General features: G+C 41.5%; 1 protein-coding gene across 1 annotated transcript in view; it reads left to right on the top strand.

Moving 5' to 3' along the window:
- MGAM2 (maltase-glucoamylase 2 (putative)) overlaps positions 1 to 25660 on the top strand; it is an 85227-nt gene that overhangs the window by 30170 nt on the left and 29397 nt on the right. Inside the window, exons 15-31 of the mRNA XM_064575629.1 lie at positions 2908 to 3079; positions 3593 to 3709; positions 7212 to 7366; positions 7515 to 7599; positions 8704 to 8760; positions 9577 to 9701; positions 10563 to 10651; positions 11445 to 11488; positions 15568 to 15735; positions 16914 to 17069; positions 18201 to 18422; positions 20238 to 20392; positions 21426 to 21594; positions 22151 to 22247; positions 22742 to 22854; positions 23294 to 23419; positions 24968 to 25096. Coding sequence (XP_064431699.1) covers positions 2908 to 3079; positions 3593 to 3709; positions 7212 to 7366; positions 7515 to 7599; positions 8704 to 8760; positions 9577 to 9701; positions 10563 to 10651; positions 11445 to 11488; positions 15568 to 15735; positions 16914 to 17069; positions 18201 to 18422; positions 20238 to 20392; positions 21426 to 21594; positions 22151 to 22247; positions 22742 to 22854; positions 23294 to 23419; positions 24968 to 25096 — 2179 coding nt within the window. The remainder of the gene's footprint in view (positions 1 to 2907; positions 3080 to 3592; positions 3710 to 7211; positions 7367 to 7514; positions 7600 to 8703; positions 8761 to 9576; positions 9702 to 10562; positions 10652 to 11444; positions 11489 to 15567; positions 15736 to 16913; positions 17070 to 18200; positions 18423 to 20237; positions 20393 to 21425; positions 21595 to 22150; positions 22248 to 22741; positions 22855 to 23293; positions 23420 to 24967; positions 25097 to 25660) is intronic.

Below are 25660 nucleotides of genomic sequence, written 5' to 3'. Positions count from 1 at the left end.
CCCACACCACACCCTCCTGGCTTTTCTCCCCGCTGCCCTCCCCAGGCTCCCTCTCAGTTCTCCTGTCTGCAAACATACGCTTATCTTTAAAGCCTCTTTTCAGATGTTTCTAGAAACCTTCCTGTCAGTTCTAGGAAAAGATTATTTCCCTTTTTTGTGTTACCTTTGTTTGTATTACAATATGCTCAAAATGCAAAAATCTTGTATTACAACGTTTAGATAATCCCCCCCCTTTTTTTTCTTGCTGGACTGCAAGTTTTTTGAGGGAAAAGTCACCCCTGTAACTTTAGCCTGAGGAATAGTGTATGTACCTGTGTTGCACAGCTGCCTGGCCTGAGGAAGAGACATCAGGAAGGGTCTGCAGGGGGCCTGGTGAATCAGAGGCAGCAACTGCCCCTGTTTTGTTCTCCAGCACCGTTTTGCCCTCCTGACTTAGTATTATGTGGGATTGCCCAGGTGAGAGAGAGAGTCCTTGTCCAATAAATGCAAAAGTTTTGATCTCCATAAAAGAAGCTTCGAGAAGAAGGACACACATTTCTGATTTTGTTATCCTCTCTTTTATGACCTCTGTCTCTCTCACTCTTCCTTTCCTGGGAAATAAGCTAGAAGAATAAAGCTCAGTTATCTCACCTTTGAAATGAGAGGCTTGGATTAATGTTTCCCAAAGTTCCTTCTTGTTCTGATCTATTTCGACTCTAAGATGCTTCTATCTAAGAACAGAAGGTGGGAGGGAAAGTGGCTACATGCCGGGGGTGAGAAAGGATGGGCAGGAAGAGGGAAAGAGAGTTGCAAATTGCTTCATTGCTAGTGTCACTGTGTAATAAAAGTGCTGTAAGACCGTGAGGGGGTGGTTAATATATTCTAATAGCTATGATTAATAGTTAAAAGATAACTATAATGGAGAAGGTAAGTGCCCTTCTAAGTTCTCTGGATCAGGCAGAATGACCTAAGTCCCCCGAGAACAGTGGGGATAAGTGGAACTTGGCCTTTGGATAGGAGGCAGAGTGGTGAAAAAACAAATATGTTTTTTGTTCAGTGGGATCTGAGCATCAGCAGCATTTAAACCATAGATCTGATGAGTATTTGGCTCAGCCTTCCTGGAAGTATCGTTTGGGGGCAGTGGTTACTGGTCTACCCCAAGAAGGAACTGCTCCCTCTAAGCTGAAAGTAGAAAGACAAGATCCCTTCAGAGATCGGGACAGATGATAAGCCTGCCAGACCTGAGGGACAGAAAAGAGAGACCTGAGGACCTCTGGATAAGATTGTTCCTCTGCTCTGGAAAACACAGACTTATCTAATCTGTGGTACCATAAAGGTCTGCCTCTAGATAAACCTTTAACCTCAGATAACTTCATCCCTGTTTGGGTTTCACTCTGTACAACCTGAATGTGTTTCTTTCATGGTGGATGATTACAGAGTGCCATAAACCCTCTAGCCAGTGCTAACAAAGGCAAAGCACCTGCTTGTCAAGATCAAAGTAGACATGAGGGTAGGAGGTGAAGAGTGAGTGTTCTTCTCTATGCTACCTTTCTTTTTTGGTCATTAAATCGTCAAAATGGAGGACTTCACTCTTTTAAACCCATCTTCTATTTCAGAATTTTCTCCCTTTTGCCATTATAAATCATTTTGCATTTATAGACTCACCATAAGGTAGTACTCAGGAATATGAAGTTGGGGAGCATTGGTGGCTGGGACAGTGTCTGTGAGGAACTGCCCAGGGCCTGGTGATACACTTGTCTCAGACCATGTACCGAAAGGGAAGATAGAAGGACTCGCAGCGATTGTGGGTCAGGTATCACCATACCATAGTTGTGATTTTGTTTAATTTCAGATCACTAAAGGAAGGTATGAACTGCTTAGCATGGAAGGAGAAGAGAGGGAGAGGCATTTCAGGAAAGTGCCTATGCAAAAGAGTATTCAGAATAAAAGCTAGAAAAATAACTTGCATCTCACATCTCTTACATCTCATGTTGTTACCCCACTTCTTGTTCCCCTCCATCCTGAAGTAATTATCTTTCTGAATTCCATGTTTTCAATCCCTTTGCTTTCTCTTTTACAGAGTCTTATTTGATATATGATATTTTGTATGTAGTACAATGAAAATAATATTTTATATTTTAATTGCATTTAACTTCATAAAGAGTATCATATGTCATCTTTTGAGGCTTATTCATTAAAATTAATGTTATTTTGCATAGATTAAGATTTCCTAACATTGAGAATTGCTAATAATAAGTTCTGAAGCTTTAGAGGAACCCAGCTGCCTAGAACCCAGCTGGTGTACAAACTGTTCTTACAGGGCCAGCAGAGGCTAAGAGTTCCAACCTGAGCTGGTGTTGTGCTAAACAGGATTGATTATAAAGGGGCAGCAAGACATGGAAACAAGGGACATTGGAAAAGCTTTGTCTAGAGGGAGAAGATGGGGTCAAGAACTCAAGACATGGCTCCAATGTATTGTTGACCAAAAGGGCCGGAACACAACCAATCCAACAAGAGAAAGAGCATAATCAAGAGGACAGGGGCGTAGAGACATTTCTTGGGGGACTGGGCTGTAGATGTTTGGACTGTCTTATATGAAGTCTGAAACCTTATTCAGAAGTGGGAAAGAAGCTCTTAAAATGCTAAACTGGGTGATGGGCATTAAGAACATGATGTAATGAGCACTGGGTGTTTTATGCAACTGATGAATAACTAAACTCTACATCTGAACCTAATGATACACTATATGTTAATTAATTGAATTTAAATAAAATAATAAAAAAATGCTAAACTAGTTTGCTCACCTAGTTTATGAAGCCCTGATGTTTTTTTCTGTTTGGTTGGAATGCCCATTGCTCCCCTTGGGTACAGGTGAGTCCTAGACGTTCACAGCTCACTTCACATTCAATTGATTGTATTCCTTTTCAGGGCCATGGAGAATATCTTCCCCAATAAAAGTAGCTTCATCTTATCCCGCTCTACTTTTGCTGGATCTGGCAAATATGCTGCACATTGGTTGGGGGAAAATTCGGCCACATGGGATGACCTCCGATGGTCCATCCCTAGTATCCTTGAGTTCAACCTATTTGGTATCCCCATGGTGAGTTTTACTGTCAACCAAGGAACCTTAACCTTTTGTCCTTTGGCATTATTTCCTTTGCTAGTCTTTGAGGTGTTAAAAACCAAGGGGCATTTATGTCTCCCTATGGTATGTATTAGAAAATCCATTTTTATATGTGGCATGAACTGTCTTTTGAAGATAGAATGGTAAAATTTTATCATTGGGTAGTCATCCATGGAATCTTTGAAGTTAGCACAGAGACACCATAAGTAAAATATGTTAGCATCACAGGAAATTCCATTAACAAAGCATCAGTGAATAGCAAAGTATGAAATTGGGAATTGAACATTGAAATGAGTTCTTGTCAGCTGATTCATCGTGTACATTTGCTAATTTCTTACATTTGGCTGGGGGCTGGCTCTGAAAGCCTGGGACCTCTGTAAGCATGGAATGGTGGAAGTAAGATTTTTTCCCCCTTACTACATAGGTATACAGTCAATGCTTTCCCAACTATCACTGACCACTGTGTTTGTATATGTGCTAATTCTCCAGGTAGGTGCCAACATCTGTGGTTACACAAAAAATGTCACAGAGGAGCTCTGCACAAGATGGATGCAGCTTGGAGCATTTTATCCACTATCAAGGAATCACAATGGGCCTGGGTTCAGGGTAAGGTCCCCAAGAAAAGCAATGGAAACTTCTTGGATTCTCTAATTTACTTGTTCTCAAAAAGGATTGAAAAAAAAAAAATCCTACAAGTTGGCCATTAGTGCAGAAGGAGAATAGATAAATTTTGGGCCATAGACCCAAAGAGCAGAGTATTGGGATAAGGGTTCATGGCAAGTATGTACCTATTGAATGATTTTATTGTATTTTATATTGATTTATATTGATTTTCTTAATTCACCAATGAAGGGGAGAAGGGTTGTTAGACTTTCTGTGGTGCTGCTATCCCTTACTTCTGTTACCACCTGTATAAGATGGGACAGTTGGAGTCCACTGGTATTTTACGTCAGACAGTAAAGGGAAACCACTTCTAGATATGGAGGAGCAAGGAGGGATGGTTTAGGGAGTGGCAGGCCAGTGATCTGAAGATTTTTTTTCACCTACTGATAATCGGTAAGGCTCACAGGGAGAGGATCAAAAGCATTTAGCATTGGCCTGCTTCCTATCCTCCTCTCTTCCTGTTCCTCTCCCCACTCCTGCATTGAAAAGTGATTTAATCCAAACCCCCAGTTGCTAAGAATAGAATGCTTTTAAGGAGCTCACTCAGCCAGTTTGCCCTGCCCTCTGTCACCTACGGCCTATGCCGTCTGGCCCCAGCAGCTGGACCTCTCATGACCCCACCTCTGACTTCAGCAGCCAAGTATGAATGCAAAAAAAGAGCAAAGCCCGGAGAAGGGAGTCTCTGGTCTGACGCGGCTGCCGGGCTCCTTGCTGGGTTAGGATGGAGCTCCTGAGTTTTCCCAGCTGAAGGGATGATTTTTCGTTATCTTTTCCCAATCCTGCTCATCCTGTAGCATAAGTGAAGTGCACTATTAAACAGAATAGTTTTTTCAGAAGGAGAGATTGAGTGTGTTTTTGTGCAGGAGCCAAATTTATTTCAATTAAAATAGGAAACCGTGTTTGTTACAACATTCTATCTTTCTATGAATGATTTGCGAGACCCTGCCCTCCTCACTACTTTTCACTCTTTTGTCCTTTCCTATTCAAAATCATGTTTTTGATGGGTAAGTACATAGAAGTGGGCTCAGAGCCCCTCTTAAGGAGATGTCTGGGCCAATGGCAGGAGCAAGTAATAAGGAATGCCCTTTATTTTAATGAAGTAATCTGCACTAAAAGTGTTTCAAAATTGAGTAGGTTAGCTCTTAATAGGCTCAACAAGGTAACTTACTGATGATCATTTTAGCTGCCGTCTTGACTTTGTCTCTAACTTGGGAAAGGTTCATAGCCAAATCATCAAAATATTTTATCCCCAGACTGTCCTAGCCATTTGCGATCTGGAGAGAGTTATTTCTGAACTTCTAAGCAGGTGGCTGGGGGCAGGTTTGGCAGGTTGCCTTCCTCTTGAGATGGCCTGGAAGGAGTTAGGTAGATAAGAGCACTCAGATCACTTTGGCTGCACAGTTACAGTGCTTGTTTTCCTGTCCCTCCATGAATGCTATACAGTAGCATGATAATGAGAGCCACACATTAAATTTAAATGTAGATTTAAAAAGTAAAAAGAAACAGAAACAATCATTTTAAATATATTTTGTGTAACTCAGTATGTCCATAACATCATCATTTCAACCTGTTTAATACAAAATACGATCAATGAGATATTTTATATTCTTTTTTTTTTTAAGTCTTCAAAATTCAAGTGCATTTTACACTCTTACAGCAGATCTCAGTTTGGATGCTAAATTTTCAGCAGTTGGAGTGCAATAAACCGAAACAATAAAGTTATATTTAATGGAAAAATCTTCTATTTAAAAATACTTTATTTTTAGTTTTCATTTTATTTAAAAAATAATTCTTTAAAAATATTCAGCTTTTAGGATTATATTTTTTTATTTATTTTTATTTTTTTAAATTTATTTTATTTTTTTAAAGATTTTATTTATTTATATGACAGAGACAGCGAGAACAGGAACACAAGCAGGGGGAGTGGGAGAGGGAGAAGCAGGCTTCCTGCTGAGCAGGGAGAGCCCGATGTGGGACTCGATCCCAGGACCCCGGGATCATGACCTGAGCCGAAGGCAGACGCTCAACGACTGAGCCACCCAGGCGCCCTTAGGATTATATTTAATATTAACTAAAGTCAAGTAAAATTAGAAGTTCAGTTCCTCAGTCTTACTAACTACATCTCAAGCGTTCAAAAGCGTCCCGTGGTATGTGGCCACCAGAATGGACAGTGCAGCTCTACACATTCTTAGTTGGAGACCCGAGTGATGAAGGATGTGGAGTGTTATTTTCATTGGTGTTTGGCCTCAGGGTTTTCATGAGCCCTATACTGGGGGCATAGAGTGGTCTCCTGGAGTAGACCACTCTACTTTCTATTCCTTTTGAAGGGAGGAAATGAGCATCTTTAGGAACAAAAGAAAGGAATAAATTTAAGTAATTTTCTCTAAAATTCAGTCCCAGTAATAGAGTACGGGATGACAGATCTCAGTATGACATACATTATCTTTCACATCTTACAAATTACAAGGAAAATGAACAAAATGAGCCCCATCATTAATGGAAAAGTTCTGTTTCTGGGTCCTAAGAAAATTAGATTTCCCTTCTTTCTTTGCTCTTGGATAAAGTCAGGATTTTTTTGCACATTGTATATTGAAGAAAAAATAGAGGTCACTGTCTTTAGGGTAGAGAAAAGAGAACAAATATCAATGGTGAAAACATTACAGACAAAACAAGATGTATATTTTAAAATTGCAAATTCATAAAATTGCATGGAAAGGAGAAGATGGGATATAGATTATGGTGGTAGGCAATGCAGCCTAAGGCAGTGGGTTTCAAATTCAAATTCTTTTTACTGGTTGTACAACTTACTGCTATTATTATTATGAGCCAAATGAAGTATGATGAGAAGCCTCAATATATAACAAATTAGATCAGCTAAGAAGGGAGTAGGGGTCACTGTAGCCCCTTTATCTCCATGGCAACCTCCTGGGCTTTTTTTTTTTTTAATTGATTTATTTATTTCGAGAGAGGGTGGGTGGGGGGAAGCGTGTGTGAGAGGGGCAGAGGAAGAGGGAGAGAGAATCCCAAGCAGACGCTGCACTGAGTGCAGAGCCCAACTCGGGACTTGATCTCATGACCCTGAGAGCATGACCAGAGCCCAAACCAGAAGTCTGATGTTTAACTGACTGCACCGCCCAGGCGCCCCCCTCTGTGGACTTCTTTATCACCGTTGAGGCTACCATAGACTGGGATCAGAAGACACATGTCAAATTTAAACTCTGTCACCTGCTTGCAGTTTACATTGGGAGAGTCATGTAATTTTTGATACTGTTTTTTCATCTCTAAAATCAAGAAACCGTACCAAGATCCTCTTAGTTTTGGAAATGCTTTGATATCTTCCAAGTTGGAGAACAAGCTACTTTCATCTGGGAAAGCTTCTTATCATAAGGGAACACACTTTTAAAACACAATGGAAATATCTCATATTTGCTTCATTTTCTTCTAGGACCAGGATCCTGCTGCCTTTGGTGAACACTCTCTGTTGGTGAATTCTTCCAGATATTATCTGAACATCCGATACACCCTGCTGCCCTACCTCTACACCCTTTTCTACCGAGCTCACACGCGAGGGGACACCGTAGCGAGACCCCTGGTCCATGAGTGAGTTTCCTGACCCACAAAGAATCCCTTTCAGATCGTTCATTTCAGTTGCCTTGTTAGTGGTAACAAGGTTAGTTTGGATCTTGTTGCCAACTAATGTGTGGTTGCCCAGAGCATGGAGGCTTCACCTGCCTTCTTTGTTTTCCAGGTTCTACCAGGACCCAGCCACTTGGGATGTGCACGAGCAGTTCTTGTGGGGGCCTGGACTGCTCATCACACCTGTTTTATATGAGGTGTGTTTCTAATCTGGACAATGGCATAGAATATCTCACTTGTCCTCGTGGCTCTATAGCTGAATAAGCTGAGTCTGGAGTATCTATGGCTGCATTTAAATATGAATATGAATATGAATATGAATATGAATATGGGGTGCCTGGGTGGCTCAGTCGTTAAGTGTCTGCCTTCAGCTCAGGTCATGATCCCATGGGATCGAGCCCCACATCGGGCTCCCTACTCAGTGGGGAGCCTGCTTCTCCCTCTGCCCCTCACCCTGCTCATGCTTTCTATCTCTTTCTCATTCTCTCTCTCTCAAATAAATAAATAAAATCTTTTAAAAATATATAAATATGAATGAGAGAGAGAGAGATCATGAAAGTTTGGAAATTAGAAAAGTAGTAATTCTTGGTCCCACTGCCCCACCAAGCAAAACAATTTCTGTTTTGCAAAATTACCTTAAAACTTGTTTTCTTAAGCATATGATCATGGATCAAGAGGCTTTAAATGCCTTGTGAGTTTGGGCTGGCTATCTCCCTGTGGTTCCTTTTGACCAGAGGACATGTGCTCTTGGGGTTGGGCTGGGAAAAGAGAAGAGGTAAGAGAGGAGCAGGGAGGGAGGTCTGGGCAAGGGGGAGGGCGTTACTCTGGAGACCAGATATGAAGGACCACATGTACCCTCCCAAAGTGCGAGTGGGGAAGTGTGGGAGAGGGATCGGGATGCGGCTGATCACTTTATAAACATGGGAGATCGCCAGTGTACTCATGTCGAAGTCCCATCTCTTGGCAGGTGCTGCGAGCAGCGGTGGGACTGCTGGAAGGCTCTCCTTAGAGGCCTGGCTGTTTCAGTCTCCTCCCACATGTCAGATTACACAAGTAGCTTGGTGAACGAACTTTCTCTGCTTCTCTTAGAAAGTTCAGGAGCCTCGAAACTTAATTCCTAGGCACAGCTGTGCTTTGGGTAAACTGCCCAACTTGTCTGAGTATCTGTATTTATACCTGTAGAATGGGATGGTCCTAACCACTTCTCAGGATTGTTCAGACGAGCATGTGCAACCACACATGAGGTGTTGTGGAAACTGTAAGCAGCATGCTGATGTTGTTCAATATTTGTGTTTCCCTAGGGTGTGGACCGAGTGAAAGCATACATACCGGACGCCATCTGGTACGACTATGAGACAGTAAGTAAGGCAGCCCTGCTTGGGTCAGAGACCAGCCTCGAGCAGAGGGCAATTCTAAGGCAGGAGTCCTGGGAGCTTGGGGTAGGATAATAGCGCAACGTTTTACATTTGGTTGATAGAGGGTACTTTTCTGTAAGGAAGGCCTTTCTAGGTGTACTATGAAATAATTTGCATAACTGGGGTAGGTTTAGGGGAATTTTCATTGTATCGGCCTGGCTACTGTGCAGCTATGAGGGCTAGTTATTGGCCTTAGTCTGGGATACCCTAGTGAATGAAAGCCCAGTTGTGGAAGAATCACCACACGGTGTAATTCAAAGAAATAGGCAGGTTGGAGTCTCAGATCTGCTATTTCGATTATGCCTTGGGCAACCCTTTGCTTTTGGGGGTCCCTGCTTTTCTTTCTTTCTTTTTTTTTTTTTTCAAGTTTTTATTTAAATTCCAGTTAGTTACAATATAGTATATTAGTTTCAGGAGTAGAATTTAGTGATTCATCACTTAGGTACAACACCCGGTGCTCATCACAAGTGCCCTTCTTAATACCCATCGTCCATTTAACCCATCCCCCCACCACCTCCCCTCCAGCAACCCTCAGTGTGTTCTCTGTGGTTAAGAGTCTGTTTTATGGTTTGCCTCTCTCTTTTTTACCCCTATGTTCATCTGTTTTTTTTCTTAAATTCCACATATGGGTGAAATCATACAGCATTTGTCTTGCTCTGACTGACATATTTTAAATGAGGCAACGGAACCAGAATGATCTGCACAGTCGCTCCTAGTTCAGTGGTCCCTTATCTGCTCTGTCATCCTTTTGTTGGTTAGGGGGTATCCATCCAGTGGAGGAAGCAATCGGTGGAGATGCTGCTGCCACTCGATAGGATAGGACTTCACCTCCGAGGGGGCTTCATATTTCCCATCCAACAACCCAACACAACCACAGAGGCCAGGTAAACTCCTCATTCTTCTAAGGTGTGACTGCCCTGGCATTCCAAGGGAGGGTGTTATGGGACAGGCAAATGGACACTAAAAGTGGTTAAGTCAAGGGAAAACATCTCCAGTCAGGAATCTCTCTCCCCTACTTTCAAGGTCAGCCCCAAAGTGGAACCTTCATGTTCATTTAGCATAAGGTGGCCTCAGCTCCTTCACATTTCTAGAGTCTTTCACTTGGGAATTGAATCAGATTTTAAGAACAGTCAAAATAATCATTTGTGAGGATTTCCCTATGACCAGATTTCCCTATGTCTTCAAGTAGATTTTCTTGGGCATGAGAAAATTCAAGTTAAATAAGAGGTAAGAGTTATCACATGGAAGTGAACATAGCTTCCAAGGTCAAGAGCCAGAATGTTCAGGTAGAGACCCCAGCTCTATCACTACCATGTGTTGCCATGGGCAACGTCCTCTCTGTGTTGCTGCTTAGCATGAGCAAACTGGGGATGACAATAGTTGGACTTTTTAGTGTCATAAGGCAGGTTAAATGGAATAATAGACATGACTTACTGTATATAGGACACTTAGAAGAATGGCTGGCACATGGTAAGCGCCCAGTAAGTGCTGATTGTTACTAGTATCACAAACCCAGTCTTTGGCAGGAACTGCCTCCTTCTATCATTCTTCTTATGGTCATTCATTACCAACCTCTGCTGTCTCTCCACACCCAATATCCATGTTTCCATAGGATGTCAATATCTACTCTATTTCTGGGGTCAACTCTGAGTTCATCTGAGTTCATCCTGAGGCATGAAAGGGGCTAGTTGAACAAAGTTCTAAGCTTTCTTCATTCTCTGAAACTGAGAGTTGCTTTTTTACAGTCGAAAGAATTCCCTGGGACTCATTGTTGCCTTGGACTACAAGAGAGAGGCAAAGGGCGAGCTGTACTGGGATGATGGTGTATCTAAAGGTAGGCTTCCCTGTGACCCCCTCCCTAGGGTTCTCAGTGGAAACTAGTCATTGCAGGCTGTCCAGTATGGCACTAACCCTATTATCGTCGGTGCTGATTTCAGTAAGCTTAGAATCAATTTATTCTGGAAGTTTGGTTAGCCAAGCACAACGCATTAAAATAGACTTCAGATGAGCAACTCGTATGTTATTGACTACCAGAGCAACAGACACTATTGGGTTTAGTTTAATTACTCTCTTCTTTGGGTATCATTACCGATACCAAATAATACATTTTTGTTAATAGATTTGTAAAATACTGCTTTGGTTACTATTGAGGGGGAAGTATCTAATTTGTATAGTATGCTTTTCCACTGTAAGATTCCCGTAGAAGTAACTGACATAAGCTTATGGTCTGTGATTATAAAAGAAAAAACCCTGCCCTCCGTAGAATTAGCATTTATTGGATATTTATTATTGCACCGTAGGCAGAGGATATGAAGATGAATAAGACGTAGGCATTAGGCATTGCCCCTGAGGAACTCCTGGTCCAGCAGGATAGGTCCAATATACATGTGGATGACTATAAGTGCAAGTCACAATGTTTTAAATGCCAGCAAAATGGTACCACAAAGTGCCATGGGAGTTTGGAGGGCGAAGCAGTTAGTGTTGGTTGAAGTGGCCCAAGAAACTTGGTGGAGGTTTGGCAAAAAGGGGCAGAACCTGGGTAAGCAGAGAAAAAGAAGAGAAAAGCATGACCGCACAGCTCCTCTGCTTCCTATAATAATGGGTACTCCTCTATCTTTCTCTTCTAGATGCTGAAAAGAAGTATATTCTGTATGGTTTTTCTGTCACCTCTGTAAGTACTGTTTTTGAGGAACACATAATGTATGCTCTTTTCTGTGATGGTGTTTTGAGTTTTTGGTTTGATATAATGCTTGGTCATGTGGAACAGGGGCCATGCCTAATGGCCCCAGAAAGGACTAGAGTTAAAATGAGAGTTTTTAATCTATGTTAGATATATAAACCTCTCAAGTTAGTAAGGCTTCAGTGAAGAACTTGTTTTTTTTTTCTGAAAAAAAAAAAAAAAATCATTGTCTCTGAGCTTGATATGAGTCCTGGCTTCTGAGATGTGTCCTTGGCGGGGCAGGGATGGGGGGGGAATGGGGTACAAGTATGTGTGGGATGGGGGTAGGGGTGATGAGTGGTATGGGGCCTTTATGAGGTTCTTCCATAATGGCCTTCTTTTCCAGCCCACAAAACTTTGCCTTGGACACAGGTATTAAGTGGTGGTTTTGAGAGGTTGGAAGATACAGAAAGATACAGACCAACACTTGCCTCATCTCTCTCTCTAGAGCACCGAGGGGAAGAAAGGCAGTAATGCTAGCAGATGATGTGAGAATTCTAATTTGATTTTCTTAGAAGGCTGATTGTGCATGGGTGGAGATTTGTGGGGTATCTCTTTCCTTTATTTCTCCTTTCTTTCTTTCTTTTTTTTTTTTTTAAGATTTTATTTATTTATTTGAGAGAGAGAGAATGAGAGACAGAGAGCATGAGAAGGAGGAAGGTCAGAGGGAGAAGCAGACTCCCCGCCGAGCAGGGAGCCCGATGCGGGACTCGATCCCGGGCCTCCAGGATCATGACCTGAGCCGAAGGCAGTCGCTTAACCAACTGAGCCACCCAGGCGCCCCTCTCCTTTCTTTCAAGAAAGGAAGAATGAAGAATAAGAAAACATGTTGTTTTTTAATCTATTCTTTTTATTTTGACATAATTATAGAGCCCCCTTCAGTTGTAAGAAATAATACAGAGAGTTTCCCTTGTCCCCTTTACCCAGTTTCCCCTCATGGGAACGTCTTGTCCTTTCAAGAATGTGATGTAGATGGAATCATACAGCATGTAAGCTTGGAATTGGCTTTTTTCCCTCAGCAAAATTCTCTCAAAATTCATCAAGTTGTTGTATATTAAAAGTCTATTCATTTCTGTTGCTGAATAGCATTCCAAGATATAGATGTCTACCTTTTGTTTAACCATTCGCTTAATAAAGAGTATCTGGATTATTCCAGTCATAGCTATTACAAATAGAGCTGCTATGAACATTCATGGACAGGTTTCCATTTGTCTGGGATAGACGCCCAAGAGTGCAGTTGCTGGGTCTTACAGTATTTGCATGTTTAGTTTTGTGAGGAACTGCCAAGCTGGTTTTTAGAGTGGCCATACCATTCTGCATTCCCACCAACAATGTTTGAGTACCCCAGTTTCTCTGCATCATACCAACATTTATGTTGTCACAACTTTTTTTTTTTTAATTTAGCTCTTCTGATAAGGGTGTAATGACCTGTTATTATGGTTTCAGTTTGTATTTCTTTGATGTTTAATGATGTTGACTATCTTTTCATTTGCCATCTGTGTATATTTATATTCTCTTAGGTGAAATGTCTGTCCACTTCTGCCCATTTTCTCATTGACTGGCTGATTTTTCTGTTCAGTTTTGAGAGTTCTTTATACATTCTAGGGAGGACTTCTTTGTTGGATACATGGTGGGTAAATATTTTCTATCAGTCTGTAGGCATGTCTTTTCATTCTTGCAACAGAGTCTTTCACAGAGCAAAACTTTTAAATTTTGATGGGTCTAATTTATCATTTCTTTTCTTTTACGGATTATGCTTTTTGGTGTCCACTGTAGGGACTCTTTCTATTTCTAGGTCTTGAATATTTTTCTCCTATTTTTTCCCTAAAAATTTTAGTTTTTCCTTTTACATTTAAGTCTGTGATCTGCTTTGAGTTAATTTTTATACACGATGTGAGATTGAGGTGCAGGTTTTACTTTCGGCCTCCAGATGGCCAACTGTCCCAGCACTGCTTGTTGAAGACTCTTTGTTCTCCACTACATAAATTTTGCACCTTTGCAAAAAATCACTTGGGCACGCTTGTGGGTCCCCTAATCTTTTTATTTTTTTATTATTTTATTTTATTTTATTTTATTATGTTATGTTAGTCACCATACAATACATCATTAGTTTTTGATGTGGTGATCCACGATCCCTTGTTTTCGTATAACACCCAGTGCTCCATGCAGTACGTGCCCTCCTTAATACCCATCACTGGGCTAACCCATCCCCCCTCTCCCCTCCCCTCTAAAACCCTGTTTGTTTCTCAGAGTCCATAGTCTCTGATGGTTCATCTCCCTCCGATTCCCCCCCTTAATTTTTCCCTTCCTTCTCCTAGTGTCCTCCATGCTATTCCTTATGTTCCACAAATAAGTGAAACCATATGATAATTGACTTTCTCTGCTTGACTTATTTCACTTAGCATAATCTCCTCCATTCCCATCCATGTTGATGTAAAAGTTGGGTATTCATCCTTTCTGATGGCTGAGTAATATTCCATTGTATAAATGGACCACATCTTCTTTATCCATTCATCTGTTGAAGGGCATCTCGGCTCTTTCCACAGTTTGGCTATTGTGGACATTGCTGCTATGAACATTGGGGTGCTTATGGCCCTTCTTTTCACTACATCTGTGTCTTTGGGGTAAATACCCAGGAGTGCAATTGCTGGGCCATAGGGTAGCTCTATTTTTAATTTTTTGAGGCACCTCCACACTGTTTTCCAAAGTGGCTGTACCAACTTGCATTCCCACCAACAGTGTAAGAAGGTTCCCCTTTCTCCACAACCTCTCCAACATTTCTTGTTTCTTGCCTTGTCCATTTTTGCCATTCTGACTGGTGTAAGGTGGTATCTCAATGTGGTTTTGATTTGAATTTCCCTGATGGCTAATGATGATGAACACTTTCTCATGTGTCTGTTAGCCATTTGTATGTCTTCTTCAGAGAAGTGTCTGTTCATGTCTTCTGCCCATTTATGGACTTGATTATTTGTTTTTTGGGTGTTGAGTTTGAGAAGTTCTTTATAGATCTTGGATACCAGCCCTTTATCTGTAGTGTCATTTGCAAACATCTTCTCCCATTCTGTGGGCTGCCTCTTTGTTTTGTTGACCGTTTCCTTTGCTATGCAGAAGCTTTTTTATCTTGATGAAGTCCCAAAAGTTCATTTTTGCTTTCATTTCACTAGCCTTTGGAGATGTATCTTGAAAGAAGTTGCTGTGGCCGATGTCAAAGAGGTTACTGCCTATGTTCTCCTCTAGGATTTTGATGGATTCCTGTCTCACATTGAGGTCTTTCATCCACTTTGAGTTTATCTTTGTGAATGGTGTTAGAGAATGGTCGAGTTTCATTCTTCTGCATGTGGCTGTCCAATTTTCCCAGCACCGGAAAAAAAAAAAAAGAAGAGAGAGATACTGTCTTTTTAAACATCAAACTGTCCTCTGCTTTTTTTTTCTTCAGTCTTCAGTTCCACCTTGGTCAGAGCTACACTTTTGAACTCTGGTTCCATGGGAAGGTTGTCTGCTTCCCTCGGGCTTTAGTCTTCTTGTCTCAAGAATGGGCTCATTTTAGCTTCAGCCTCACAACTTCCTGTCGGAATGGAACAAGATGCTTAGCACCATGCCTGGCACAGAGTAAACACTCATAAATTTTAGCTCCTAACCTCATTATCATTAAAAGAAAAAAAAATATTTAGGCACTCTGTGTGTGTGTCTTCATCTTTGTATGCCAGTAGGTCTGTGTGTGCTGGTGTCTTTTTGTTTGTTTTAAGAGTACCCATTTTGTCCACTTGGAAATTCTGTGATGTCAGGAACATATTTCCTGAGCAATGGAATCAGTAAATAACCAGTGAACCAAAGCAAACATGAAATGTTACTGAAAGATAGAAGACCGTGTAGAGTCTGGGTTAGCAAATTCCCTGGGGACCATCATCAGGCACCAGTTAGAACTTCAGAGATAAAAGACATACCTCAGATGTCAGAAAGCAAGATGTTGAGGGGTATTTGGTGTTGTATCTGGTTTCTAAACAGATGTTTTTGTGGTTTTGTTTTTCCAGAACCGTCTACGGGCAAATATTACAAATAATAACTATACAGACCCTAACAACCTCATGTTTACAGATATCATTATCTTGGGAATGGACAAGCAACCTACCAATTTTACCGTCGTACTTAGTAATTCTGCCACCTCCATTTCAAATGTTGCCTACAATGTTTCATCAAAGGTGGGAGACTGTTCCATCCTTGCAGTGCCCTTGTCAAAAGCCCTGGGCTAAGATTCTGACAGCCAGCTCTCCCTTGCTCTTTTGACTTTGGGCAGTTACAGAGACAGCTGGCTTGCTGCATGCAAATCTACCATACCACAGGGCAGTTGCAGAAGGAGAAACATATGCATGCTAAATATGGACTCCTGAGCTTGGTTTGTATCAGAACACTGAAGAAGACAGTGGGAGCTGGGACTCTGAGGCAAGGCAGCTCTTCTCTGGGCAGATTTAAGACTAGACCTGCAGATTCCAGATGTGATACAATGAAAATATAATTCAATACATTGGCCTAGTTCTGGAGAGTATTTAAGTTACTCATTTAAGTTAAAGACTCTCTTTGTTTGAGACACAGTTGACACACTACTTTTATACCATTACAGAAAAGGAGAGTTGAATAGAACATTAGGGGTAATTCAGTTCTGCCCTTACTGAATGAGTACCTTCCATGCTAATCTTTAACAGAAGGTTCCAATTGTTAGCTGACTATTTCAAGTGCTGGGAAATTCACTATCTCTTAGGGCAGCCCCCTTCCATTCTGACAATGCAGATAGAAAAAAATAAGAGCCTGGTTTCTGTACTAAGCAGAATGGGATTCCAGTCCTAGCTCTGTTGTTTCCTAGCTGCGAGATCTTGGGCAAAACATCAAACCTCTCTAACCCTCAGTTTTCTATTTTGTGAAATGAAGATAGCCATATTATTTGCAGCATAGGATTACCTTCGAGGATTGATGGACATAATGCATATAAAGTAGTTATCACAGTGCTTGGCCCCTATAAATGCTCCATAAAGTTTAACTGTTGTTATTACTGCCATCATTATTACAATGTGGTGAGCACCATACCCAGAGGGCTGTGAGTCTGACAAAGACAGCCCTGCTTGTGATCTGTACTCCTTCATATGATGAAAGCCCTTCCCATTCAACATTCCACAATGACTCCATGAGGTGAGAAAGGTCAGGAATAAGCCAAGTTCATTTTCCCGACAGGGAGGTCAAAAGCTCCAGAGGATAAAAAATAATATTCCAAATAGCCCATGACAAAGTGGATGAAGGGCTAGCTCCCCTTCCAGATCATCAGGGAAGGACATTAGCCGGGTGGCTCAGCCTCACCTTATTTGTCGTGTGGCCTCTCCTTCCTCAGGTGGTGAAGATCAGTGATCTCAAGGGACTGGTACTCGGTCAAGAATTCTCCATTGAATGGAAACTTCCAGTCAGTGACCTGGAGAAATTCAACTGCTACCCTGAGGGTGCTGCTGTCTCTGAGGAGAGGTGTCGGCTGCGGGGGTGCCTTTGGGAGGTAATAATCAGTGAACAGATTACCACAGTGAGCAGAAGTTGGAAAAACTGTCCCATGAATAATTAGGCACCTAGAAAACACTTCCCAAATGTTGCTGGGTTGAAGAGTAATCATCCTTCAGGAAGAAAATGACACTATGTCAACTGATAAATTATTTTGCCAACTCCGTGTGAGAAGTGGTCAGTGTTTTCCTCAGATATCCCAAATCAGAAGACACTCTCTCTTTCCTCCAACCACAGCATTTAAAACCCCACTTTTATTTTTAACACAACAGTAATACGTTGGGTATGCATTGTGCATTGAGTATTTTAAGTGAGGTGGTTTTTTTTTTTTTTTTTTTCCATCTATTAGAGAGTCCTTGTGGAAGTTAAGGTAAGACTGTTTGTCTTCATTTGAAAAATAGAATGAAAGCCAGAGAGATTTCCTCAAGGTCACAATGGCAACAATGAGAACGCTGGAGCAGAAGCCTGACTGAGGATTCCAGGCTCCAGATCAGGCTTACTGCTGACCCTTCCTTGTCCACCCAGTAGAGGAGGCCAACGGGCATGTGTTTTTTAAATGGATTTAAATCATTTGCTGGTGCTGTCATAACAAAGTACCACAAACTAGGTGACTTAGAACAACAGAAATTTGTTATCTCAGAGTTCTGGGAGCTAGAAGTATGAGATCAAGGTGTCAGCAGAGTTGGTTCCTTCTAAGAAAAGGGAGGGAGAATCTGTCTCATGTATTTCTCCCAGATTCTGGAGGTTCTCTGGCACTCATTGGTCTTGCTTGGTTTATAAAAACATCACCCCGGTCTCTGCCTTCCTCCTCACATGGGGATCTCACTGGGTGCAGGTCTGTCTCTGTGTCTAAATTTCCCCTTTTAATGACACCAGTCATATTGGATTAGGCTGATCTTAATGATCTCATTGAACCTGATCATCTGTAAAGACCCTATTTCCAAATAAGGTCACTTTCACAGATACCAGAGTAGGACTTCACATCTTATGGGGGTGGGGGGATCATAATTCAAGCCATAATAACGGGCATGGTGTAAGAGACTTAGTTTGTGTGAACCAACTTCTCCAGGAATCAGACCCTCAAAGTATGGTGTTAGAGGCTGATGGAGAATTTCTCCTCTTGTTCTAGTACACAACTGTTCCTGACGTGCCCACCTGTTACTACGACACCATCCCTAGGTATGCCGCCAGTAACATTCAGTACCTGCCTACGGGCATCACCACAGACCTTGCCCACCTGGGGGCCCCGGAATCAGCCCGAGCAGCCCCTGCCTCTAGCTCTCTCTCGGCAGCAATCAGCTTCCTCCAGCTGAGCGTGATCTACCACACAGAAAACATGCTGCAGTTCAAGGTAATTTCCAAGGTGGTTCAGGTTCTGATCCTCAACACAGAGTTCTTACAGCTCCATGTGGACGAAAGTCATTGAAACACCGTTGGTCCAAATCCATCATTTTATGGACAAAGGCACCATGGCCCAGAGAGGTAAAGGTCAGAGACTTAGGAGCATGGTAGAACCAGGATGTGACCTTGGACCCACCAGGGTTGTGAATGTCCTGCACTGCCAAGTGCTCAGTCATAAGTGTCCTCAAAGAACCCCTTCTTAGCCCTGTGAAAAAATGTGTCTGCTCCATGGGAAACTCATACAAGTGGCATTGACCCACTTCCAATGTTAGAGTTATTTCTCTAGCAGTGGTTCTTAAACTTCAGAGAGTACCAGAATCACCCACAGGTCTCCTTAAAGTTCAGATTGCTGGGCCTCTGCCCTGGAGTTTCCAGTCTGAGGGTCTGCTTCCCTAACACGTTTCCAGGTGATGCCAATGCTGCTGTGGGTGAAGGGGCCACACTTTGAGATCCACAGCTCTGCTCTGAGGGGAGTACAACGTGAACCACATGTATTTCCTAATAGCCACACTCTTAAAAATGTATTTGAAAAAAGTCAAATGCAATGCATTTTAATCACAGTTTATTTAACTAACATGCTGAAATATTATCTCACCACGTAATCCAAAAACAGTTACTGAGATATTTTAGAATCTTTTATTCATACTAACTCTTCAAATTTTGGTGTGCAGTTTGCACTTATAACAAGTCTCAATTCAGATTAGCACCTGTAGAGCATTCAATGGCCACAAGTGCCTGGTGGATCCACTGCCGGGTGAGTTAGAGACAGAGACTACAGTAGGCGGAGCTGCCTCACAAGGTCATCTTTATGTGTACCAAAAAGGAGATTTCAGGGAATGATTTCCAAAGCCAGTGACTCCCCAACAGGGGTAAACAGGCTCCTTTTGTTAGGGCGGGCGATGAATATCAGAAGGGGGTTTTAACATTATAATGAAGCGGAGTTAATTGTGCCATCTACACAGACCTCTCCTCAAATGTTTCTTTTCCTGTTCCAGCAATTCCATAGTTAGTTTCTAAAAGAAAAAGTTAGAGTTAGGCAGAAGCTTCTAGGAGTTTCCTGAGTTCAGGGGGTCAGCCTTGAATTCAGGGGGGCACGGGGGTCTCACCAGTGACAGTACCACCTTGGACAACCAGCTCTAAACATTGTTTTTCACACTGTGTTGGAGGAATCACTCCAGGGATCTTGTGAAAATGAAAATTCAGATTCAGAAGTTGGAGGGGAGGGAGGCCTGAGATTTTGCATTCCTAACAAGCCTCCAGGTTACACTGCTGCTTTGGGTCTGAGAAACACAATTTTAAGAAGCAGGGCTACAGGCAAAACTTGTCTTAAGCATCTGAAAGCTCAACCAGTAAGATCTGAGTCCATATAAAAACTTGGTTCTCTAATTTCTGACATACACATACATGCCCAAACATAATCTTAACACAATTACGTGCATGTACATATTCACGTACTCATAAACACACGCGCGCGCGCACACACACATTCTATCCATGAAATTCTATACACTGAATTCATAAATTATTTAGAGGAAGTGTCCTCCCTGCTTCTGAATAGGTATTTCTGAGGCATTTTCGAGTTCAGGATCCATATTGGGCACTGTAGGTGGGGAGGCTTCACTTCTATTTGCTTTGGGATATTTGATGCCTCCCAATATGATTCAAACTGGCCAGAAAACATGGGAACTGAATTATATGAGCTGGCAGGAGGGATTTTAGGTCTAAGATTATTCCATCAGAAAGTTTCCTTCTCTCTTCTTGTTAGATCTTTGATTCCACGAACAAAAGGTACGAGGTCCCAGTGACTCTGAACACCCCTCCCTCTCCAGTTGGCTCCCCTGAGGACCGTCTGTATGACGTCAGGATTCAGAACAATCCTTTTGGGATCCAGATTCGACGAAAAAGCTCCAGCACTGTGATGTAAGCACTATTTATTTAGTTCTCATTAAAGTGGTTCTAAGTCTAATTATGGTGGTTCTGATTAATGCACATAAAATATTAATCTTAGAGACAATGTAAGTATGTGTGTGTGTATGTGTGTTAAACAGGGAGTAGATCTATTGCTCTATTTTCTACTAGTCACTAACTCAACAAGAAAAATTAATAAGAGGCTTAAAATAAGTGTTGCTTGATTTCAGAAAAAAGAAAAATGCATGTTCTACTCATTGTTCTTGTTAAGTAGAACAGAAAACTCTTTTTAATAAGCATGACAGATAACCTAGGATAGAAATCAGCTCTATATAGCCTCATTACAAAATAACAGAAGACTCAGGAGAGAGGGAATGTTTACTAAGGAAAGAGAAACAGTTTCTTACAATCAGCCCTGTAGACTTAGAGCCTTTTCCCAATATTAAATGTGAAAAAAGAGTTGTCATTTCTCATCCCTTGTCCTGCTGCTGAATGGAATAAAGTGAAGGTCTGGATTTTGCCTGGGGCTGAAGTTCCCCTTCCAAGTAAAAACCATCACGTGTAGGCACACATGTAGACAGCCTTTGGCTCTCTTTGACTGCATGTCTAACTTTGGTCAGTGGCATTCTTTGCTAAGAAGTCCTTTGGCCAATCAAGAGAAGTCATTCTAAGAGCTTCACCCTTTTCTGTTGGGAAATTTGCTTAGACCTTGCTTATTTATTCATACGTGTAGTCAAACTGATACTCCAGACAATGATAACTAGAGATAAAGAGATGAGTGAGACATAGTTCTTGCCTTCAAGGAGCCCATGACTCAGAAAAAGAGTTCTCAGCCTTGCAGACCACAGAATAAAAATGCAAACGCAGAACGTTGGCAGTGAGTCATGGCCATTGTTACGAGCTGTGTCTTCAGCCAGTATTTGAACCTGGATCCAGCTGTGCATTCCTTTAGGAGGCTTCATAATCAACTAGAATTCCCCAATGGGCCCCGTGCTTGCTCTGGCCTGTGATCAGTACAATGTGGAGGTATGCCTTTGTGTTGCAGTTGGGATTCTCAGCTGCCTGGCTTCACCTTCAACGACATGTTCCTCTCCATTTCTACTCGCCTCCCCTCTCAGTACATCTATGGCTTTGGGGAGACGGAGCACACAGCTTTCAGAAGAAATATAAACTGGACCACGTGGGGAATGTTTGCTCGTGATGAGCCCCCAGCGGTAAGCACAGAAGAATAAGACTATCAATCAGTTTCTCTCCGTGTAAACTTATCTTAATCCATATGTATGTGTATAGTGCCCTATTAATCAGCTTCACCTTATATTGATAAATTCTGTTCTCAGATGAAATAGGCCACAGGTTATGCTCCTTCTGTCCCTAACATGTTTTTTCCTGTGGACTATGGATTTTACTTCATAAACTTTTCTTTAGTATATTCTGTGTGTCAGGTGCATGTCTTATGTAATAAAACACTGTCTCTTCTCCAGGGGCTTATAGGCTAGTAAGAGAGAGAGATGCAGAATTAATGGTAATCCAGTATAATCAGTGCTATAATAGAATTACATAATAATAAACGAGGAAGACATGGAAGGGGAGGGCACCTGGTTTTTTATTTGGGGTGGAAAGGAAGATTAAGGAAGGTTTTATAAAGGACGTGACATTATGCTGAATCTTCAATATTGAATAGGAGCTTGCGGTTTGCATTATGATGTAGAAACAACTTTTCGAGTATTTCTTTTTTTGATTACTGCCTACTCTCCCCCATGGCTCCCCCAGTACAAGAAGAATTCCTATGGCGTCCACCCCTACTACATGGCACTGGAGGAGGATGGCAGTGCCCATGGGGTGCTCCTGCTAAACAGCAATGCCATGGGTAAGACAGAGGCATGTTCCCTGTGTACCACCATAACTAGCTGTGACCCCTTTCCTGGGATCTGGAATATCAATAGAAATAGAGAAATTCAAGGGCAAGGGAAATGGGATAGATAAACTGACTTTTCCTTCCTTCCTTCCTTCCTTCCTTCCTTCCTTCCTTCCTTCCTTCCTTCCTTCCTTCCTTCCCTTCCTTCCTTCCAGATTTATGAAGAACCTTAGGCCAGGTATTAGCGGTAAAATTTTGACCAAATTGCGTGACCTTCTTTTACTGTGACAGTTTAACTTCCTTTCTCAGAGTGATACAAGATGTTGAGATTAAGATTATGTTTGGGGTACCTGTAAACCCATCTATTCCACTACATGAAAGAAAACTTTCCAGAGAAGGAGAGCTTTAAAGAAAGAGAGTGAAGAGTACATTTGAGGGCAGATTTCCTATCTGGGTGATGTATAGTTCCAAGGACTCCTTGTCTTCTTCTTTTTTTTTTTTAACAGATGTGTCATTCCAGCCCACTCCTGCCCTAACATACCGCACCACAGGAGGGATTTTGGACTTTTATATGGTTTTGGGGCCAACCCCTGAGCTTGTAACTCAACAATACACTGAGGTTAGAATTCACTCTATGCATTGATAAACAATCAAATGTTTATTGGGTATTACCGTGTTCTTAGCACTGAGATAGGTCGATTTTTATTTCTATGTCTCCTGTGTATTCCTACTACGTTATTGCTGTCTTTCCTGAAGTTAGGTGCTAATGTTACAGGTATAAAGGCATAGAGATGCCACATGTGTCTCTTAATTATTTGCTGAGCATCCTAAGAATCTCTAATCAGTAATAGAGAGTGGAAGCTCCAGAACACAGGAGATTTTCTGTCATTCTGCATGCTGATGGTCATTCCATATTTATTTGACTTTCTGATTTTTCTTGAGCGAGGCCTCTGAGATTGGACAGTGCTCAGTAGAAGTGCTCAAGTTGCTTCAAGTATAAGACTTTTCTTCCCTTTCCCCAAAACTCTTCCTGGATCCATTTTTCTTTTTTATTCTAGTTGATTGGTCGGCCAGCAATGACTCCATACTGGGCCTTGGGATTCCAGCTAAGTCGCTACGGATACCAGAATGATACTGAGATCTCCCAATTGTATGAGGCAATGATGGCGGCCCAGATTCCCTATGTATGAATTCCCCCACTCAGTCCGTGGTTTGATTAGTTATGGGAATTTGTGCCTCATTATAGATTGAAACTGTCTTCAGGGAAACTATTGATGACTATTTCAATATAGGAAAATGTAGCTGTGGAGCTAGTCTTGTATGGAATACCATGCTTTTTAAATTTATTTCATGCCACCCTTTTAAATCAAGGGTTCAAAATTGAAATTTGCATTAATTCTTCAGTAATTGGCAGTGTGATTGAGGGATATTGTTACTCACTGCCTTTTGCCAGGAATATCCTGCAGTAGGCATGGCTGGTCTTAAGCCATGACTTTGGGAACTTCTAAGTGAGAATCATGTCACGAGGATGACAACCCCAGATTATATTGTGATTGTTCTTAGAGAGGATGGATATAAAGTGACAGTATGAAAGAAAGCAGTTAAAATCAAGTCTTCACCTTCTCTAAAGCACACATATCCACATATGCATATCACACAATGACAATGTAGACCCCTTCATAAGCCAGAAGAAGTGTAGGTTATTGCTGTCAGCAAGCAGAAGTCCATAGATAGCATGTCCTTCCTCCTCTGTAATCATCAGTTTCTCATCACTTATGCTCTTTCTCTGCTTTCAGTCCACTTCCTGAGAGTTTAGAGGACAATTAATGACTGGAAGATGAGAATAAAGTGTTATGATGTTCTCATCAAAGATAATTTGAAATATTCATCCAGGCTTTAAGTATTTTATTTTTATATACTACTCTACCATATACTTATTAAATGTAAATTAGAAAAAATTGGAAAATTAAAAGATGAAAATTCCAGAGATCTACCTCACCAAGGTGATCAGTGTTAATAGTATGTTGGTTTATTCTTTTCCAAGCTTTGGCTTTTGCACAAATCTCTGCTCCCCAAACAAGTTTTACCTAGAATCTTAAGACAATATGGGTGATTATCCTCTTCAGGCTAAAAAGAAGCACCTCTTTTTTTCAACTTCAATATTAACCATGTTAGCCATCACTCACCAATCCTGGATTGAGTGACTTTCACATGCAGAAGTCTGGGCTGGTACTGTTTAGAGAAAAAGGAAGACAAGGTTCTCATCTCATGGACCATCAAGTCAAATGGAATGGCATAAATATACACATTCTAGACAGCTATATAATAATATAGTTCTAAATGTGAATAAATCCAATCAGATTTACTGGAGGGGGGAAAATAAAACTACACTTTTCTGTTTCTCAGGGAAGTCCTGCTTTCTACTCTTGAACATTCAACTAGCACTTGGTTTGATGGGCTCACCAGTTTGAAATTTGAGGAGTGGAAAAGAAATGAATCGAGGGAGGGAAAGGAGAGAGAATTCCAATTGGGGGAACAGAAGGAAAAGGATGGGGACAGGTGATCCATATGTAGGAATCAGAAAGCAATTTCAATCAGCAGAATTGAAAAGTCAGTGTAGCAAGGTATGGGACAAATTAGGAGGGGCCTGGGCTGGGGTCAGCAGAGCCATTTGTGGGCCCTGAGGGATACTGCCATGGGATCCCCAGCATCTTGCTTGCTCCTTCCTGTAGGATGTCCAGCATGTAGACATCGATTACATGGACCGGAAGCTGGGCTTCACTCTCAGCCCCAGCTTCCAAAACCTCAGTCTCTTGATTGAGCAAATGAAGATTGGTGGCATGAGATTCATTCTCATTCTGGTAAGTATTTAGAAGATTAGCGCCCATTTTCTGTTTCTGTGTTCATGGCTGTAAAATAGTACCATTGGGAGAAACTAGATGGAGAGTACACGAGACTTCCCAAACATTTTTTGCAACTTCCTGTGAAGCTATAATTATTTTTTAAAGTTTTAAAAAGCAAATAAAGGAGGACAGAACAAATGAAAAATGGCTTTCCAATGGTGATACTTTGCAATATTTATTTTTCATAATTGTCACTGGGATGTAATTTATTATTACGATTCCCTTGGTTAGAGTTAGAACTGTGGACTGAAACACTGAATATAGCAAAAACATCCAAAAATCCTCACTGTTTCAAGCTGTGCCTCCGAGGGAATAGCTATATTCTAGTCTCATCTTTACCTTAGGGGGTTCAAAAGCCACTCCAGTTGTATCATTACCCGGCAATGGTGAGGCTCAGGGGACTTACTTCTTCTTAATTAAACTCACAAGCACCTGAGCTAAGATTTAGAACACCAATTCATTATTTTGCATTGGAGGCTATATTTTGATAAACACAGAAGTAGTTACCTACAAACGGTCCTC

Source organism: Mirounga angustirostris, unplaced genomic scaffold (genome assembly GCF_029215605.1).
Source record: "Mirounga angustirostris isolate CCGP_5_RB_7025 unplaced genomic scaffold, mMirAng1.0.hap1 SCAF_12, whole genome shotgun sequence".
Taxonomy (NCBI): domain Eukaryota; kingdom Metazoa; phylum Chordata; class Mammalia; order Carnivora; family Phocidae; genus Mirounga; species Mirounga angustirostris.
Note: the sequence above shows the minus strand (reverse complement) of the source record. Positions and strands in the feature narration are given on the sequence as shown.